This window comes from Perna viridis, chromosome 1 (assembly GCF_037379345.1).
Source record: "Perna viridis isolate PV_CMFRI_1.1 ecotype Kerala chromosome 1, ASM3737934v1, whole genome shotgun sequence".
NCBI lineage: Eukaryota > Metazoa > Mollusca > Bivalvia > Mytilida > Mytilidae > Perna > Perna viridis.
Window position 1 is genome coordinate 44,851,581 of NC_142445.1, and position 21,408 is coordinate 44,872,988.

The 21,408-nt window shown below is 32.2% G+C and overlaps 1 protein-coding gene across 11 annotated transcripts in view; it reads right to left on the bottom strand.

The window, feature by feature from the left end:
* Positions 1 to 21,408, bottom strand: part of LOC148628941 (uncharacterized) — a 69,244-nt gene that overhangs the window by 19,052 nt on the left and 28,784 nt on the right. For 6 of the 11 annotated variants that reach the window (XM_088541256.1, XM_088541209.1, XM_088541234.1 and 3 more), the window contains 26 exons: positions 20,706 to 20,726; positions 19,604 to 19,767; positions 18,252 to 18,341; positions 17,636 to 17,771; positions 17,039 to 17,193; positions 16,446 to 16,594; positions 16,119 to 16,180; positions 15,425 to 15,594; positions 12,535 to 12,564; positions 11,745 to 11,831; positions 10,678 to 10,810; positions 9,795 to 10,163; positions 9,590 to 9,643; positions 9,062 to 9,234; positions 8,426 to 8,512; positions 7,948 to 8,077; positions 6,939 to 7,178; positions 6,510 to 6,641; positions 5,343 to 5,572; positions 4,993 to 5,079; positions 4,639 to 4,771; positions 3,882 to 4,033; positions 2,335 to 2,489; positions 2,051 to 2,145; positions 1,237 to 1,424; positions 425 to 514 (listed from right to left, as the gene is read on the bottom strand). In XM_088541256.1, the coding sequence (XP_088397382.1) occupies positions 425 to 514; positions 1,237 to 1,424; positions 2,051 to 2,145; positions 2,335 to 2,489; positions 3,882 to 4,033; positions 4,639 to 4,771; positions 4,993 to 5,079; positions 5,343 to 5,572; positions 6,510 to 6,641; positions 6,939 to 7,178; positions 7,948 to 8,077; positions 8,426 to 8,512; positions 9,062 to 9,234; positions 9,590 to 9,643; positions 9,795 to 10,163; positions 10,678 to 10,810; positions 11,745 to 11,831; positions 12,535 to 12,564; positions 15,425 to 15,594; positions 16,119 to 16,180; positions 16,446 to 16,594; positions 17,039 to 17,193; positions 17,636 to 17,771; positions 18,252 to 18,341; positions 19,604 to 19,767; positions 20,706 to 20,726 (3,512 nt within the window). The remainder of the gene's footprint in view (positions 1 to 424; positions 515 to 1,236; positions 1,425 to 2,050; positions 2,146 to 2,334; positions 2,490 to 3,881; positions 4,034 to 4,638; positions 4,772 to 4,992; positions 5,080 to 5,342; positions 5,573 to 6,509; positions 6,642 to 6,938; positions 7,179 to 7,947; positions 8,078 to 8,425; positions 8,513 to 9,061; positions 9,235 to 9,589; positions 9,644 to 9,794; positions 10,164 to 10,677; positions 10,811 to 11,744; positions 11,832 to 12,534; positions 12,565 to 15,424; positions 15,595 to 16,118; positions 16,181 to 16,445; positions 16,595 to 17,038; positions 17,194 to 17,635; positions 17,772 to 18,251; positions 18,342 to 19,603; positions 19,768 to 20,705; positions 20,727 to 21,408) is intronic. The other 5 variants (XM_088541243.1, XM_088541252.1, XM_088541211.1 and 2 more) reach the window with 2 other exon arrangements.

Genomic DNA, 21,408 nt, shown 5'->3' on the forward strand with positions numbered 1-21,408 from the left:
AAGCCACTTTTTTTTGTATTTACAAAAAAAACATGATTACACAAATGATACATATATTGTTTAGTTTCCATTATCAATGAATAAACAAAATATGCCTAATTCTAAAGTAATTAAGGGTACTACAGAAAACCAAATAAGCCCCAGAATATGCTGACATGATTGTATGTAGAGGCAACATTGTCGTGCTAGGTGCACCCCAACTAATACAAGAAGTTGCTATTATAACTTACAATGTATATATAATGCTGAACACCCCAATTTGAATACAATTTATCTATTATGAGCAGTGATAGTTTTAAAGAAAAAAATTGAAAGGATGGCATGACAGACGGAAGGACAGAAGGACAAAGGTGATTCAAATATAATATACTTTCAAGTTTCAACTAAACGCATTAGTTGTACAATCATACAGTGTAGTTTGTACCTTCTCTGTGGTCCAGACAGGGTCAGGATCCTCTTCATAACCTCCACATACCCTTAACTTCTGTATTTCACCAACATCAATAGAAAGACCCTGAAAACATACTGTCATTACAGCAAAAAATATCTTCTTCCTTTTTACAATCTTATCACAGGCCAATCAAAGCTTATTTTTTAGTACCTACTTAATTTTTCATGAAAATCAATGATGGAGAGTTATACAAAGTGAGCGAATATTTTCAGTCAACACGTTTCAGTCAAATGCAGTGTACTCATACTCTTATGTGTTCAACAGATTGAAGCCAAAATACCTTTCTCACTGAAGCCAACATTCTATAACAGACAAAAATGTTGTTGGCATCGTCAGGAACTAAACACATGAACTGGAAAAAGTACATATGTTTTTCTCATTTGATAAAAATGAAATTTTATCAACAGTTCATATAAACAATTTAGATTTGCCAACACAGTTTTAAAGGATCAGTACTATAATAACGATCAGTGAAAATAGTCATCATTTAAAATGGTAAAACTTGACTAGTGAAACAGGCCTTTGGAAGTTTAAAATGTATTCTGATGAGTGTTTAAATGTTGTAAGCTGCAACAATCAATTTTAACTAATCTCAAAAGCAAAAGAGAAAAAAAGTCAGTAAAATAACCCCATGCAAATAAGTTCCTTTATTATAGGAATAGATATTGGACAGAATGGTAGTCTGAAAAATAAATACATGTAGCAGTTATATTGATTTTATATCCTGAATGATGAAAATAAGTTGGTTTACAGTAAATGATAACAATCTATTGAGTAGTCCATACCTTGAACACATCAACATGACCAGGCAAGAAGTTATCCTGACCAGTATTGTCTAATTCTATAGGACCTGCTACAGATTTACTACCATAAACCATCACTGATACTTTACGAGATTTCTCACTTCTATTTAATCCCTTATCTGGTAATTTTTCTTTGTCAGCTGTAGTTACTGTACAGGAGTATACACCCTCTAAATGGTTAAAATTAACAGAATCTTATTAGTATATTCACAATATTTTGTATCTATCAATAAGAAATAACTGGATTTTGTACGTTTAGTTAACCAGTTATTAGCACGTGGAGCCATTTATTTGTGACTATCAAATTGAGATTGATAAAAAAAAAACTTTAAATACAATGTACATACAATTATACATTATAATGCTATTGTCAAATATACTTATGAGATCTTAAACATAATACATGCCAATTTGTGAACAATTGAAGATGTTAATCTAAGGACTGGTATTCTAAAACTTTGAACACAATCCAATGAAATTCAACATCACAACAAATATTCCATAAGATTTCAATGTTGTCTGTAGCCATTTACAATGTAAAAAGGGTTATATGTTTACTTTGTCTAACTCGAAATCAAACCTGCATTTTCAAAAACAATTTGCTTCTGTTTAAACCAATTATATTCTGAAGTAAGTCATACCAGATTTAATGCATTGTAAACCTGGCTAAAGTAAGGATCTGCATATTAACAAAATTCCTGTATTCAGTGTTAAAAAAAACAGTTCTCTTAACAAATGATTTTTTGTAAATTATTTCTTAAGGCTTTTATAATGAAAAGTATTGAACAGATCATACTAGAACTAGCAGTAGGTGATGAAACAACAGGCAAGTCTCCAATATAAAACAACTCTCTCATCAGTTTTCTATCTTCACATCCTGTGTCCATCCACCTAAAAATATTTATAGAAATCATTTCACTTTTATTATTGAATGAGATAACTGTTTTTAAAGAAAAGAAGAAGAGAAAAAATGTAATTTTTTTGTTACTGTGATAAAGCTTAACAGAACTACTCATCATTCTAAAGAAAACAACCGATAGATATAGCAAGATATAGAGAACATACACAAATTATGGTTACCTGTTACAAGGGAACACTTTCATCACAGGATGTAGTTTTGATTTTATTTGAACACGGTCACAGTACCATCCCCTTCCTCTACCCTTCTCATTGTGACCAATGACAACTTTCTTCAGTTTACCCAAGTCTAAACCTTTGATTGTAAATTCATCAACCTGAAAATAGCAATGGAAATGATTTTAGAAAATGATGCACTTTTTTCTTAAACTTACATGTTAGTAATCTAATGACTCAATCATGTTTTAAAAATTTCAAAACAGGAAAGAACTGATGAAACAATTACCAATCAGTTCAAGAAAAACAAGACAAATAGTGTAGCGTGACTGGATCTGCATCCCTCAAGATTTTAACACGTAAATCCCTTTAATTAGATTAACTCCCTTTGAACAGTTCTATGCACAATTCAATATGATGCCAGATCTTATAAAATATTTACAGGCTGTTTTATCGACAACACAATACTATTGTTTCATACTGCAATTAAAAAAGCCAAGAAATCTGTGAGCAACGGCTCATTAGTGATACCCCTGCTTTCAATCACGATATAAGGAAAATAAACAAAGTCCTCAGTTAACAGGAAAGTGTTGTTGAATTTTTCCAAAAATGGATTCCATCATATGGCATACCTGTAGAAAGAATGTGATTAGTAGTTGCTCAGAAAAGTGCAACAAAAATTTCAACGTTCGAAAACATAAAATAACAAAAATAAGCAAAGTCCTCTATAAACAGAAAGTTGTTGTTGAATTTTCCCACAAATGAATTCCACCATATGGCATACGTACAGTAAGAATGAATTAAAACTTCAAGACACTGTTACAGAAGGAAACACATGGACAAGGCTAAAACAGTTTATTATATAGAGAGCAGTGATTTACCAAATGTTGTAAGTGTAAAAATTTTCAATAATTCTCACTGTGAAATAAATTCTATCATTTCACTCTGACTTTCTTCCGGCCATCATCACAACTTGAACATCAATCCACTGTTCATTAAATTTAAAATTTATGTTGAAAATAGTAACAAATATGGAGAACATCTATATAATACATAGGATAATTAATTGGTGATCATGAATAACCAAAATATAATCACTTGTGCCAAGAACTCATTAAGATTTAACGTCTGCACAGAACAAGTCTGCTCACTCGTTAAATCTAAGTGTTCTTTGGCACTCATGATCATATTAATTAAACTATTAATACCTGCCTGTCCATCGGAGCTCAGGAACAATAAAAGTAGAAATTTATCAAAGTATCTTCGTCCTTAGAGGGCCATAGATGTTTTAGTGTAAAGATGTTGGTCAGTTTATAGCATATTCAGAGGATATGTCACATAAATAGACCTGATACTTGTAAATCAGGTGTGTAAATGATGATTTCATGTTTCATGGAATGTTTGAGGATTTTCTTACATAGCATTCTCAAATAATTATGGGTATGCCTTAAAATTAAAGGAAAAATTGTTCATGTACACAAGCAACTTGTATTTGTGTAAAAAGTGATGATTGTATAATAAAATGTAAATAGTAAGAGTTAAACAATGCTCACCTGGCCTTGTTTAAAAAGAACAGGATTATTTGACTTAGATAACTTCCTTCTCCCAGTATCACCAAACTGACCAATCAAACAACAGAATACATCTGCCTCAGTGTCAGCCATATCCTGGTTACCTGTAGCTACATACAGTGTAAATTCATCCTCTGCAAACAATGAGAAAACAAAATCAATCATTTGGTGTTGCAAAATATCACCTCATCAATCTGAAACACAGCTACACTAGAACACATAAAATGTCCATTCCCTTTTTTTTGTCATTTTCAAACCTGATAACTTTAAGAACATAAAATATAATTAACTTAAGAAAAAACATAGCACAAAAAAAATTTTAATCCACCAAAGAGTTTTTCAGTTATTCTAGTATGTGTGAATGGACTGACAGCAGTATACTGTAATACATCCACTAAAAATAAATAGGTGTACAATAAAATCTACAGCAGTAAAAGAAATATTTGAACAAAAGCTCTGAATCCCTTCCATCTGGTGAATATTTTGATATGAGCTAAACAATAGCAAAACCCTATGTCATGATGAAATTTAGACAGAAAACAATGTTAGTTACAGTATCCAAACAAAAGAAAAAAGTCTACAATTCACAAAACATTAAATCTAAATCATAACTTAGAATGTTATAAGGATAAATATATAGATTCCTTGCATATTACTTTCCTCTACGTATAACTTTAATCAAAGGACATGAACATAGGTTAGTAGTTTTGATTATGAAACATTTAACAATCATGTTTACCTTGCAAGGGAGGTAAATCAGGCTTAATAACAGGCAGCTCTATACTAGCATCGGGATTGTCTTCAGTTCCAACTAATTCTTTGTTTACTTTGACGATGACTTCTTGCAAAGTGTCATGGTCCTTCAATTTTATCTGCGAAAAAAAAAAAACATATTCTATGCTTTCAATGAAAATTACACAATTAGAAACATTTGTATCCAACTAGACTGCAAGAATAATTTCAAGACAGTGACAAAATTTTCTTTTTTAAAGGAAATGACATGCGTTAGTTTTCACACACTTAAAACAAAAAAGAATATTTTTATTATTTCTTATCTGACCATTCTAACTGTTATTAACTATATGATACTTACACTTTGAAGAAACCATGGAGATCCCGTGTAGTCATCACCAAAGTATAATCTCAATTTAAATATTGCATCTATGTCCCCTATATTAATCTATAACAGTAGAAGTAAAATGTAAAGTAACATCAAAGAATATAATCATATAAAGCAGTGTTTTCTCCTTGTATTTGATTTTTCTGTAATTATATATACTACCAAACTGTCAATTTTCATAATACTTACTGTTTACTGTAAACTAATTAATTACAGAATAAACATTAAGTAGATATTTTGTCAGAGGAATAAATGTAGCAGGATTGAATTGATATCCTGAAACACCAAATTAAGTTGGTTTACAATATTTTGTCCTAACTTACATCAGTTTTGACGATTGATCTTTGATTGAGTTCCATTTTATCATTGAGATGGAACAGTTTAGACTGTCCTTTTAGTCCATACACCACCATATATACATCATCCTTAGTACCACCATTACTGTCTGGACCACAATGGACCCATACAGACCAGTTACCCTTAGACACCTGAGGTCTAACCTCCTTGTATACACTCTGTACAATCTTGGTTGGACAAGAAACTGGAATTATCCCTATAAGAAAATACTTATCATTAACAACAATAGCAATCAGATATCCCCCTAAGAAATGAATATAAATATAAGAAACCCTACCAGTGCACCTGGTCCATGCTCCCAGTTTTAAGCAGAGTCTAAGTTGCCCATTTTTGTCCCTTTAGTACTTTGTATGTATTTTTTTGTTTTGGTTATTCTACAATCTTTGTTGTTTGTGTCTATTTTCCAGGTGTTTGTCCCAGGATTACATTCTTTTGATTTCCGATAGAATCTTGATTCCCTTGATTACTCTTCCATATAACAATTCAAATATAAAAAGTATCTTTTCCCTTGGCATAGAATTTAAATGAATTTTAAATTTTGCAAAACTACTTCACAGAAATGGAAAAAGACTAATCTTATCCATGTTGACATACAGCTGCTTTTCCAGCATGTTCTATGAAACAAGATGCAGGGGGCTTTAGTTTCAATAATTAAATGTTCTGCAATTTCATATATCCTAACTGGAAGGTCCATCAAAACTAAGTGTAAGTTCCTAAATGAAAGTAAATGTCAAGTATGGAAGATCCAGGACCTGGGTAAATGAAATTTCAATGGTCCTACATCATAAACTGAGGGTCTCAGACCTTGGAAGTCATAATTTGAACCTGTGAAATGACAGTTGACTGTTAAAAAAACATGTTCTTGTCTATAGTTTATGACAATAAATTTCATTTATTAATGGAGGAAACACAATTTTCTTTCATTTGATTCCAGCTGATACTTCACTTTATAGTACAATCAAACTGATAGAAAATAAATAAAAACAGAAGTGTGGTGCATCATCTTACATGTGACAAACTTGTTAAGTCAAATTCTTTATTGATAGACAGCTACATCTACCTTCCATGTGACATACCTGTTGAGTCAAATTCGTTATTGATAGACAGCTTCATCTATCTTACATGTGACATACCTGTTAAGTCAAATTCTTTATTGATAGACAGCTTATCACTTTCTGACTTAAGAAATGTGTAGCAGTTGAAGACAGACTTGTAAATAGCTGATACTTTATCAAACACACTGATCCTATCAACAAACCATTCCTCTGAAATCAAAACAATATAGTCAGTCACACAAGATTCTGTATTTTTTTCTATCTTGTACTAAAACATTTTAAACAATTTTCATGCCTTAGCTTCACATCTACAGTAATTTAAAATAAAAGGATATAAATTAAGTCCTAATTAGTTTAATTTTAGATACATGTAATCATTTCCAAGTTTATGCCCAATCTGAAAGTTGGTTGTACATGTTAATTTATTCTGTCAGCTCCTGCAATTAAGTACTTATCATAATGACACGGAAAAGCATCCAAAATTTAACACTACTGTGAATGACTTACCTACACCCTTTCCTTCATATCTGACTTGTATTTTCTCTAATTTGCCCACTGATATTCCTTCAACCATGAAAACATCTTCTTGACCGGGTTTCAATGGTTCTGGGTTAGAAGTCAATGACTTCTTTAACCTTCTCAGTCCAGTATCACCATGGTTACCAACAATATTGACATAAACAACACCTTTAGTAGCTGAGGCATTTGTCTTGTTTCCTGTCTCTACTATGATGATGTATTGACAGGCTGAAAATACAACAAATATGAATAAGCTACTTTAAATCCAGAAATTATTGTGATGTTTTCAATATTTCTCAAAGTACTACTGACTTAAGTGTAAGTTTTTGTAAGAATCAGACAAAATGGAAAAACAGAATCAGGCATGTCAAAACCCCACCAATCTGACAATAAAAATTTAACTCAAGGATTGGAAAAGACCATTGATTGATCTCTGCATCACTGGATTTGCTTAGAAATTTTTCAACAGAATATTAGAAAAATGAGGATTTTGACAGAATTATATTCCTTTGAAATTATAATTTTAGTATTATAACTCAATTTACCAAAGTGATATGAAAAATCATGAAAATTTTCCTTGATTCTTATGGTACAAGTAGCCAAATCAAACTTTAGAAATGGTGGATTTTTCCATACCTTGTTTCACCCACTGCCTGATTCTTACAGAAACTGACACTTAATAAGGCAATGATTAAAGCCCACATTATGGAATTATAAATTTACTAATGCAGGATTTTTCTTAAAACTGCAGCTATTTAAAGTCCAAATCATTAATGCAGACATTAATTTCTGAATTTAGACAGTAAAACAGAGATATGGTAGATGTCTTTGCTTTCCATTGATACTGACACTCAACTGGAAGCTTTCAGGATTTGATTACATCATTTTTATAGCTTGAATACCTACACATATTTTTTCAAAATCTTTTAATGAAAAAGAGATAAAAATGCAATCTCTTAAGGCAGAATTTTTCTTCAGAAATTATAGTGTCACTTACATGGTTGAGGCACAGTATCTGCATTGACAACTGAGAATTCCCTGAGTATCTGTCCATCATCTTCATCTACAGCAAACCACTTGTTGATATAGACCATAAGTTCATCATTATCACTGGCTGTTAACTTCAACTGGAAAAAAGATAATTACAAGAGTGTTAACATAAGTGAACATCATGCCTGTGTATTTCAACCAGTTGATCACTTCTTAAAATAAGACTTTTGATAAAGTATCATTTTTAGCACAGTTAAGTTCTGTGTTGGGAGCTATTTTAGAAATTCCAAAGATTGTATAAAAACACATTTTTCAAAAAACAAAAAAAAATCCAAACAAATTATAACTAGAAAAAATATGAGCAATGCTCACTAAATTGATATTTTGAAAGTTAGGGGTATAAATATGTTTCAAACATTTTCACATTCTTATGTTGACACAATATTTTTTATTTGAGCCTGTAGAATTTCTTCTTAGTATCTTACCCAATCAACATGCCAGGCAGGTGAAGTACCAGTATTGTCATGTTCCAATCGGATCTTTATCAATTCACCTATGTCCCCAAAAGAAACCTAAAGTAAAAAAAAATGAAGGTGGATAGTCTAACATGTGATAATAAATACATAATTCCATACACTATATACTGGTATGGAACATCAATTTTTTTTCCTTCAATTTAACCAATTTTGATGCTATGTACAGAAAAAAACAATGCAAGTGAACCTTCACTTTCTTACAATTAATATTCTATAATAAAACTAAAAAGCAATAGAATGAAGCAGACTATTGTATAAAGAGATTTATGGTTGTATATAACTATGAACATAGGACAGCAAGAATGCATTCCTTCTATTTTTTTTTAAATTATATTTTGTTGTTTAAGCACAATAATGTTTACACAGTACAAGGTATGATGTAAAATAGTAAATATCTTAATGAAACAAGTTGTGTGGCAATGGAATTACAAGACGGCAAACAATGTTTCGAGACTACAGAGACTTCATTCTCCTGTTATAATTTCAGCCAATATCAACATCACAATGGACATGTTCAATAGACAAAACATTTTAACTTTGAATAATCTAAACACCAACTTAGTGTGTACTACAAATAATACTTACATTAACTTCTGATTCAGCACCCTTATCAAACACTTGAGTATTGTTAGCTGATGACAGAGAGAGTTTGTCTGACTGTCCCTTGGTACCATATGCTGTAATGTACACCTCTGCCTGTGTTCCAGCATTGTCCATATCACTTGTCTTTACAGATACCTGAACATTCTTCCATTTACCTGAAAAAATAATGTAAAATGTAGAAATATTTCCTAATCTTACAGAAATTCCTTGTGGATAAAACTTGATATTCATTTAGACAAATATCACTTGTGATTTGCTAAAGACAATTTATACATATACAACAAATTTGACATCTTTGAAAGTAGACATTTAGACTTTCAATATAAGTAGTTAACGTACATTTATACTTACTTATGCATGAATGAAATAGCATAAATCTTATTTACCCTGAACTTGGCATATATTGTACTACCATATTTCCTAATCAAATCAGTATTTACAATAATAATAAAGTGTTTAAAACAAACAAAAAAAACATAGAAGTTGTCCAATATGCAATAATAATTTTACCTGGAGTTTTACTGGATTCTATCTTAGGTTTACTCATTTTAGTGTCAACAATATCTACAATGATATAAACAGACTCAGTATAAAGTTATCATAAGAGCTAGACAATATATAATTACTAAAAAAGAACACTTCTTGACTTGGAGACCAAATTTCAGATACAATTAAATTATAAGATTATGAACCCATTAAACATATAATAACAAACCTAAGACAGGAAGAGTCCTCCATGTTTTGCCATCACCCTCTCTATCATCTAGCCAAGTACCACAAGGAAACACAAATTCTTTCGTTGTATCATCTTTCTCAGAAATCACCACTTTATCAAGGAATATTCCAGCACCATGACCCTTTCTATCATGACCTATCTCAACGTGGGTCAAACTTTCTAGTGACACTGATTCTATTTCAAACAAGTCTTTTTGTCCTCTTTGGAATTTTTGTGAGTTATTTTTAGAATGATACAGAAGCCTTTTCCCTGTGTCACCAACAGCACCAAATATATTGATAAATAAACTAGCATCTGTTTCAGCACCCCAATTATTGCCAGTATAGATATTTACTTCATAGGTTTTCACTGCAAAACAGATATTAGTGTGAAGTTACATGCATTGTCAAACTAGATATACCCCTACTCATACAGGAATCCGACATAACAGAAAGTTGAAATTGGTCAGTCAGCAACCAAATTCGCTTACAATTTAAGCCCAATCTATCTAAGCCACATACAAATTTGAAAACTCATCCATTCACTGACAGTACAGATAATTGTGACAAAATTCTGAAGGATGGACGGGTAAGGTGATTCAAATATACTAACCACTAGTTGAATGGGGATTTAATCGTAAACTATTACAAGGAAATTAAAGTTTCTAAACAGGTGCAGTCTTTATGCAGAAATATGAAAATCTAGACCTGCTTTTACCACTGGTGATGCAAAAAAATATACAATTCCAGATCTTTTAGATTAAAGAATATACATATTATTATGAGAACACTGATAAAATGTTTCAATTTAAGCAGAAAACCAATTAATAGAGAATCTGGAATTTTTACCACTGTGCATTGACAGATATAAAAATGACCTTTACCTTTAGGTGTAGAGCCTGATTTACCACTGATAGGGAATTCACGGACAACATCAAAGTCCTCCTTGTCTCTGGACAACCATCTGTCACAATGAAAGGTATACACCTCCTCTGATCCAGTATCTTGCATAGTTACCTAAGGTCAAAACATACTTACAATTTATGTCACTTTTAGCTTTGTTAAATTCAATTATTTCTCATCAATGACGATTTTATTATATAATAATATGAGAGTGATTTAAATAAATTTAATAATACTATTACACAGTTTATATTTCCATTAAAATGCTCAGCCTCTTCTTGTTTAAATTGGTTTTGTTTTCTTCCATAATGAATTTATCAAAGAAACCAATGAAAAGCAAAACAAATCTGAATCATAAATCTACAAAACAAATAGGATAATTTTGTGAAAATAAAAGTTATAACCACTCATACCATTGACACACACTTTAAGTTGTGCTGCAAACTCACTTAAATATGAGTATGGCACATATAAGTATAGTTTCCACATACACATTCTGCATTTAACTGTCATATCATTTAAGTAATTTTACAACAAAATGTCTCACAATACCAAAACAGAATAACAGTAGTTCTTAAGCCAAAACAAAATTGTTTTAAGTATCATGACAGAACCCTGAGATAGAAAGTAAGTACAATGGAAAAAGGATATGAAGTTGCAGATAAATTTAAACAAAGAAAGAATCCGGAACAGCCAAAATCATTTAGTGATAGTAGCATCAATGAGTTTAAATAAGAAATGAAACTAATTAATTTCAAATCCTACCTTTATGTTTTATCATAATATCCTAATCACTTCTTTGAGAAAAAAGCTTTTTCAATCATGATACTACAATTGTACATAAATTCGTGGTATATATTTCCATGAATTTGCAATCAGTTATTATTCCTGAAAATAAGTACCCCCAAATATGCACATTTAGAGTTACTCATACGGTTACTTTCAACATAACACAAACTTATATACTGGCAAAAATATTTGGAAACCATCATTCTCCAAAATAAATTCAATTACAGGAATCAATTAAAAAAAACATGGTACTACTTACCTCTAACAAATGCCATCCTTCCCACTGAACTGTGTCCTGTTTTGTGAGTCTGATTTTATACAGATCCCCTAATTCCCCAGCAGTTATCTACATATGAAAAAAATACATGATAATGTAGCTTGGAGTCATGAATTATTTACTCTATATTTCAATCATGATGAATTTAAAATCTCAACCAACTGTTCACTGAAAATTTGACAAACTTTTTCTCTTTCTTTTTACTACATAAAACCATTCCTTTGTCATTAAAGAGAAGAGGTGTGCAGAAATCAAAACTGATCATATAACTAACATTATAACAGAACTCAAGAATTCATCATATACATAAAATTGGTAAAATAAGTGTACACTTGTTGGAGATCATAATTAAAATTTTTTGATGAAAGAGACATAACTGACTTTGTATATGTATGTACATAACTGTAACAAAATATAGATCAGTAAAAAAATTCATCTTGAAGAAAACGCAATGAATTGCCATAAAATAGGAAAAAGAATTCAAAAGTGCATAAAAAATAAAAAGTATGTCAGTGCTGTCCATACCAAATCCAAGCATGACCTTTTAATAAAAAAAAAATGTTCACTGAAACAATCTATATATTAAAGACATGCTTTATTAACATGCAGTCATGCTTTGTCATTCATAGTTTTTCTTGTATCATTTATTAGGTTTAATATATTAAAAAAAACACTGTCAATAAATAAAATCCTAAAAAACATTTCCACACAACATAATAAAGATAGACTCATACATGCATGTTTTGAATTTTTAGTTTATAACCAGACAAACCTGTTCATTGGTGTCTGATACTGTTATTATCTGAACAAAACCATTAAAAAATACAACTTAAGTCCTCTGAAGATGTGTGACTTTGTGATTTTGGCTAATATTTTTACAAGATATCTCTCACCACCACAAAAGAATTTGGAAGTGCAAATGCCCCATAACTCTTGAAAATTTGTCAAATAAAAATGGCAGCATACTATGATTAACAACATATGGTGACTAACAATCCTACAACAATCCGCTGAGTGGTATCCAAAGTTGTGCCCACAAAGAGTTCCTATAATATAGCATGTACAAATTATACATAACTCCTATAAAATTTGTGTCTAAGGAGTTGCATCCACAGGTGTGACACAATAGATGGGCACACACATGCACACACACACACATGGACACCGAAATTTCTATGTCCTCTTCCACATAGGGGCAGGAGACAAAGTGAAAACCAGTTTTCCTTGTAATTAAAATTCATTCGCATTATGCAGAAATTTATATAATGTCAACTTTTTATGCTGTAATGTGAACCTACATATATATTTTCTGATCTTCTTGATCATTCTGTGAGTACAAAACTGAAACTATTGGGAACACTGCATACATGAAATAAAGGGTGAGTAATTTCATGGTCATCAAAATATTACTGTGTTCAGAGATACCCTTTAAACAAACATCACACAGTATTTTTCAAAGATTTGTTTCCTAAAAATTTGTTGTGAAGTTATAATCAACAGATCCTTTTTAACTTAATCACTTTTAAAATTTCACTATCAGTTTACAAAATAGTAGCAATGGTTACTAGACCCATGTCCTAATCAACTCTTTCTTAATATGAGTTACAGAAACTAATCTCCTGAATACCAACAAAGTGACTGACATTAACTAAATATTTGCAGTCTTGCAAAATCTATAATACACTACACTGAGATTGGGTATACTATTATACAATGATATTGTGATTCATACTGTAATATACATGAGGTCTCCTTGTTACTGTAAACGTGACGATATAATCTTAAATTTTGGGATGAATCAAGTTCATTCTACATGCTTCAAGCACATGTCCAAAAAACACTATTTGTGATGTAACTATATTTTTTTGGATTCCGTGTTAAGAAGAGTCATAATGCATGTGAAAAAAAAAAACATTACCTTGGAAGAGTATTGACAAGTTTGATTTATTATCCACACGTCAAATATTGATTATTATGGTATATTTTTAACCAAGCAGCATGACACCGTCTTCAATCTTTATGAGTGACGTCATTTACGTTTACTTTCACTTCCGGGTTTTGGGGATGGCATTTCATAAGGTTTCAAGCTAGGTTTAAGTTATATGTTGATCTTGATATTGTTTAATGTAAATGTTGACTCCTAGATTGATAGCAGTTTTGATATTTATTCCGATATTTCAAACCTATAGATATTTGGGACCATGGACTATTTGTTTGCTTGTTTGTTTGTTGGCGTTTAATCCCCGAGCAGCAATATTTCAGCTATATTCAGGCGATAAACATGAAGTGGATGATAAAATGAACATAAAATGATGATGAAATAAAAAATGGGACGGAACACAAGGACAATGGGGTCGAGAAATTTTGATTGCCACTGGCAAAAGGGAGAGGTGAGTAGGGTCGGGCAATTTAGCCTCCTGTGGTGGAGCCCTATGGTTCCTACTCCGGGAGTATACCACAGTAGGGATTTTTAATGTGCAAGGAACATGGCATCTTTCCCAACCCGGTGCACCACTGTGGTTTGCAGCCAGGTTTTCCGTATTATAGCCCGACAACCCCGGCATGTAACACGCCAGGGGTACCCCATTCCACCACCTGGGGCACACAACCCAGTTGCTCTGTGGGCAGAGCACCCTTGCCCCCGGCTAGGGTTCTGAACACTATTTAGTCGCCTTTTACGACAAGCTTAACACTGCTGCAGACTTATTCTTTTGACACCCGGACCTGCTGGCCTATTTGTAGTGACGTATTTTACCACTTCACATAGCAACAGCGTCAATGGAAATGCTGGCGATTAATTTGAGTTTTATAGAAAAAGAACGAGTTCATGGAAGAGAACCACAGGGATCTTTACACAACTATAAAATAACATTAGGGACATAACATGAGCCAAGGCTCCTTAGTTTGCTGACATGTAATCATTATCATGAGCCAGCGTATGAATAATTTTGAAGATATAAATATGGAGCAAGTTCGTCAAACATGGCAGATTGCATTTGGCTGCAGTGTCATCAACATCATTTGAAATATAAGGAAACAGCCATGGGAAGGACTTAATGCTGCAAGAAACCATCATTAATGCGATCTCCCACCACACCGATAGTGTCGTTTGACGTTTACTGCGTTTTACAATATCATACGATTTTTTCCACCAATATAGAAGCACCACTGGAGGAATTTATGGGAACCTGACTTTGAAATGGGTGAAATACAAGCATTATTTATGGTGGATAAGAAATACGGAGGGACTTTAGGGCAAATGGTTAACATTTTTAAGGATCGTTTGATGTGGAAAAGGAACTAGGAACTATTAATTTTAGTTGGTGAATACCATTAGTATTACATTTGGACTAGGATGAGGGCAGCATAACAAGTCACACAAGGCGTACATTTTATTAAAGACACAGAAACTGCTATCTCTTAAAGTCAACATCATTCTGTTATATATCCTGCTGAATAGAACACACATTTATTGTAATAAATTAATCGTTTATTTTTAGTTCATTTGTTCTACATCCATATGCCTACAGTATACAACAGACCACTAGCCATACCTGTTACAATACAATAAGTTTATTTCAACATATTTCTCTCTGGCTCAATTACCTATCAGAAGATAATCTTGAAAATGATTACATGTACAACATATCTTCTAGACTAACCTCAAATTTGTCAACATTGCCTGGTTCAAAGAGACTAGCAGTAGAGTTAGGTGAATGTAGTTTGATCTCTTCACTCCTACCCTCCGTCCCATACAATACAAATGTAACAGAGCCTCCATGGGCAGGCAAAGAATCATCAGCTGTCTGGACTGATAACTTGTATTCACCCTCTGAAGAAAATAACGTCTATAATAAATGTTGTGCTTAAATACTAGCACAGCTTAACTTAAATACTAGCACAGCTTAACTTAAATACTAGCACAGCTTAACTTAAATACTAGCACAGCTTAACTTAAATACTAGCACAGCTTAACTTAAAAGATGAAGAAATATAATGATTTAGTTGACTTTTGCCATTAAACTTTGCATCTGAACAACTGTGCATTGAAATTTTATTTATGGTGATCAGAATTGTGTATAGAACTTCCTCACAGAGAACCATTACATGTGTGTAGTTAGAATGGTTATTCACTGTCAACCTATTTCATTGTTGTTGGTTTAAGTAGATTCTGTCATATGATCATGCTCAGATGTATTTATTTTTTTTTTAATTTTAAAAATATGAGATGGTTCATTGCATTAGAAATTATGATTTTGGTCCACCACTAAAATAGGGAAAATAAATACCCCTTGAATAATACAATATTCATTTCTTCAAATCAACACAAAGTATAACAGAGGTTTGACTACTTACTGGACTCTTTTGGCATAGGCTGAGGTTTCAAACTTATTTCATGATCATCTTTAGACAAACACCTGAAAGGCAAAGATTTTGAAAAAAAACATTACCCTAAGGTACATACTGCATTTATGCTATATAAAATTATTAATTAAGTTGTATGTTCTTATTTTAAATTACTAAATGGACAGTACAATAAAGCAGACAAAACTTTAATGAAAAATCCCATAATTATTCACCTATTACCTAACAAAGCTTGCCTGTTGTGGTGGAGGTAATTGAGCTTACTTGTTACATGAGAAGTAATAAACTTGCCTGTTACATGAGAAGTAATAAACTTGCCTGTTACATGGGAAGTAATACTGGTTCTGTTTATCACTGATGATGATTTTCTCCAAATGAAGTTCAGGATAATCTCCTTTACCATCATGGCTTATTGTAATTTCTTCCAGATCTTCTAAGGAAACAGCTTCCAACTTAAACATATCCTTCTAAAAATGTTAAAATATGTAAATAAAATGTTATTAAGAATTCTTAATATCTTTATTATTTATTCCTGTTTATTCAAAATATAAGTTTTCTGCACACATTAAGTAAATACCTTGACTATTCAATTTTGGAAAGGTCAATGCTGAGTTAAAACCACCATTACAGTATTTAAGGTTAGAATTTAGATTTACATGAACAAAAAAAATCATTAGATCAGGGCTTAATCTAGCTATCAATAACAAGAAGTTTTGGTCAATTCTATTTGAAAAATAACAATACTGACATTTTTGTCTATGTAATCTATTACAAAAACTTCTCCCTGTCAATGACAAAAGGGAGAAGTGAGCACAAACAAGGAGAAGTTTTTGCTCATTTCTCCTTCTAGATCATGCCCTGTTAGATACCTCAGACTTCATGTTAAAACCCATTACACAAACAACACCTACATTTCCAAGACTAAATGCTGAAGTTTTGGCTGCTGATTGGTACAATCTTCTCTTCCCTGAATCTCCTTTGGTACCAGCTAACAGTATGTATACTTTGGCACTACAAGGTGATGTCTGCTGTTTTCCTGTGTAGACCTCTATATTGTATATTACCACTGAAAACAACATTAAGAGCATGAAATGAAATTGCAAACATTCTTGTGCTAGGTATATCTCCACTTGTACTGGAAGTTGATATTTGACAGCAACCAAAATCATTACTAACCTATGCCCTATATAGAGCCACACACCAAATTTGAAATCAATCCATCCATTGGGAGCTGAGATAATTGCCACAAAATTCAGATGGATTGACAAGGTGATTCCAATGATTCCAATGGTGAAATCAAAAGCTTATACATGCAGTGAGATCAATAGCTTACACATGCGGTGAGATCAATAGCTTATGGCTTACATGTGGTGAGGTCAATAGCTTATACATGTCATGAGATCAATAGTTTATGGCTTACATGTGGTGAGGCCAATAACTTATACATGTACCAGTAACAACACCTCTTCTAATTCATTTTTTCTTTCTAGTGAAGGAAAATTCATTACCTGGAAGTAAAGGTTTATCAGAGAATGAGACTGGTATTTCTCTCCATACATCACTATCATCCTGCTGTCTAGACATCCATCTCTTCACTGGTAAATCAGCATTTTTACTGCTGATCATTAGATCCTGCACTATCAACTGAAATTGTTAAAAACAAACATACATTAAATCAGGAGAGTAAAGTTTTGTAAGTATGTATAAAAAAAAAATGTCTGTATAAATGAACAATGATTTTTTTTTGCTGATTGTCTATAAAATTCTGTCAGTTTATATTTACTATATTTTTTTTACTGATCATGGGTTCACCTGTCACTGCTTCTTAGTTTCTATTAAAACATGAAATTCAATACTTAATCATGAATGAAATATTCATTTTACATTAAAGTATGTTATATTCTCTATACCACGAATCAATTTTGAAATTTTATATCATTCATGGTTACATTTGTGAGTAGAATGCTCTGACTGATTCTAAGTCTTTGCATTTGTTTTTTTCTGGTAATAAATGAGAGAAAATCTTTAAGATTTCTAATGTATACATACATTAATATTTTTTTTTGCTAGGATATGAATACATTATACTCATTTTCCCTTTCTACTGAAATAGGTAAACCTAACCTTTTCTAAGAACCATCCACTGTTATCCTTCTCCTCATCATGTCCAATCCTGATCTTATAGATATCACCTAGACTGCTTCCTACATTAACCTACAACAAGATAAAATGGGCAAACTATAACTCACAGACTGCTTCCTACATTAACCAACAACAAGATAAAATGGGCAAGCTATAACACACAGACTGCTTCCTACATTAACCTACAACAAGATAAAATGGGCAAGCTGTAATACACAGACTGCTTCCTACATTAACCTACAACAAGATAAAATGGGCAAACTATAACTCACAGACTGCTTCCTACATTAACCAACAACAAGATAAAATGGGCAAGCTGTAATACACAGACTGCTTCCTACATTCACCTACAAAAAGATAAAATGGGCAACGTATAACGCACAGACTGCTTCCTACATTAACCTACAACAAGATAAAATGGGCAAGCTATAACACACAGACTGCTTCCTACATTAACCTACAAAAAGATAAAATGGGCAAGCTATAACACACAGACTACCTCCTACATTAACCTACAATACGAAGAGATGAAATGGGCAATCTGTAACCCCTAGACTGCTTCCTACATTCACCTACAATACGAAGAGATGAAATAGGCAAGCTTTAACCCCTAGACTGCCTCCTACATTAATCTATAACACAAAGAGACAAAATGGGCAAGCTATAACACATAGACTGCCTCCAATATTCACCTACAGTACAAGGGAAGAAATCGGCAATCTGTAACCCCTAGACTGCTTCCTACATTCACCTGCAATATGAAGAGATGAAATAAGCGATCTATAACCCCTAGACTGCTTCCTACATTCACCTACAACACAAAGAGATGAAATGGGCAAGTTGTAACCCCTAGACTGTCTACTACATTAACCTACAGTACACAGATATGGAATGTGCAAGCTTTAACCCTAGACTGCCTCCTACATTAACCTACAGTACACAGAAATGGAATGTGCAAGCTTTAACCCCTAGACTGCCTCCTACATTAACCTACAGTACACAGAAATGGAATGTGCAAGCTTTAACTCCTAGACTGCCTCCTACATTAACATCCTAGTTCATATATTTATTATGCATCATATTTGAACTAGTGCAAATAAAACACATACAACGTTGTCAAATGCATTATATCCAACAAATTAGTATAATGTTAACTGAAATATTTATTACTATATAATAAAAGGGTTATTGCATGAATACTGGTGAATATTGTCCCGAGCAGAATATTATATTGCACTTGCAAGCTCGTGCAATATAATATTCTGCTCTGGACAATATTCACCAGTATTCATGCAATAACCCTATAATATCATTATATCATACTATACTGGTACCTTAAATTCATCTGTAGCACCTGCTTGGAATTTTCCCTCAGTACCACTTCCTAGAACCATAGGACCAGCCACATTATTAGTACCATACACATACAGTAAAACACGGTTCAATGTGGACATATCCTCCTGAGGTCCTGTAGTCAACAACACTTTCCATTCACCCTCTGAAAAGTTAAAAAAGTAAATGTCCTATAGTGTTATATGAGCTACACAAATTTCAACCTGCAGGTCTTGAATTTTCACGTACTTCTCTAATACTTTATACCTTAGGAAAATACTACTCTTCTGTTATTTATATTCATCTGAATATAGCTCAAATATTGCTGCTCAGACATTAAACCCCAACAATCAATCAATCAATCAATGTTATTTATGGCTTCACAATTCATGTATCATTCCTCTCTGTTAGTAATGATTCCAGAATGAAAAGGTAAGCTTTCAAAATGAAGTTTTAACTTCATGTTTATGCTAAAATATGTCTAAAACTAAAACTACAAATGTTGCCTTATAAATTCCAACACTGATTGTACATGTTGTATTTTACTATACTGTAGTTTGTTTTCTCCAAAATAAATGACCTTGAACTTCATAATATTAAGACTTCTAAATTATCTATTTAAATACAACGGAAGGATAATGTTAGTAAAACAATACAATCCAACCACTATAATTAATAATAAAAGACTTCCATTTCCCCAAGTAATAGAAACAATACTAAATACATCAATGAAACACATCCAACAGCCATGTTAAACACAACTATTCTCTATATCAGACACCAGTGATATACTATAGCAAGGCACTATTCTTCAGTGTAGCAAGGTTGTATTCTAAGCAAGAATTTAGATTCTGTTGAGCTTATTCTACTCAGGAAGCATTGTTTTACGATCAAAAACATGTGATAGTGTTAACATCTTTGTTCAACAAATCAAAACAAAAACTCCCTGCTAGTATTTAGTTTTTAGTTCACAAGTAGCTACTCAGTTAACAAATTGCTTCATATTTCATTTAAATGTTACATTGCCTTTTGATACAGAGAATCATATAACATAACACGTACAATACATATGCAACTATGTTCATCATCATGAAAAAAATATACCTGTAAATACTGCTTCTTCCTCTGCAATTGTTCATATACAATTTATTGTTTAAATAGAATCAATAAAACACCTCAAAATCTAAACTTAACTTATCAATTCTTTATTTTCCCAAATAACTGCAATACTTGGTATATTATCCCATACTAGCAGCCAAAATATCATTCAAATTATCTTTTAGAATAGAGAAACTTTAAGCAAATGCTCCCTAACTAAATATCCTTTCTCCCCCATTTGATAACATGAATCTTCTGACCTCCAAACTGATTTGGATCAAAATCAAAAACAGGGAGTTGACCAATGGGAATATGTAAATCAGGGAGTTGACCAATGGGAATATGTAAATGAAGATCCTGTGAAAGTTTCATTAAATTCCATTCTGTAAGGTAGAAGGAGTGACAGATGGATAAGAGATGGGCACCACTCTGCATAACTGATGGAACGACATACACCCCTATCACTACATGTATATACCATATAAAACATTAATCAATGTACAAAAAACAATTCTAAAAATACGAATTCCACTGTTGTTATGTTTTTTTTTTAAATTTGTATAACACTGCTACCATCACTACCTGGTCTTACAATTAGAGCATCAAAGCTACATGTATGTACCAGTGATGTAGCACAAAAATATTTCTTGTAAATATTGGACACCTACAGTGAACATGAAAGAAAAAGACAAATCAATGTTGTTCACAT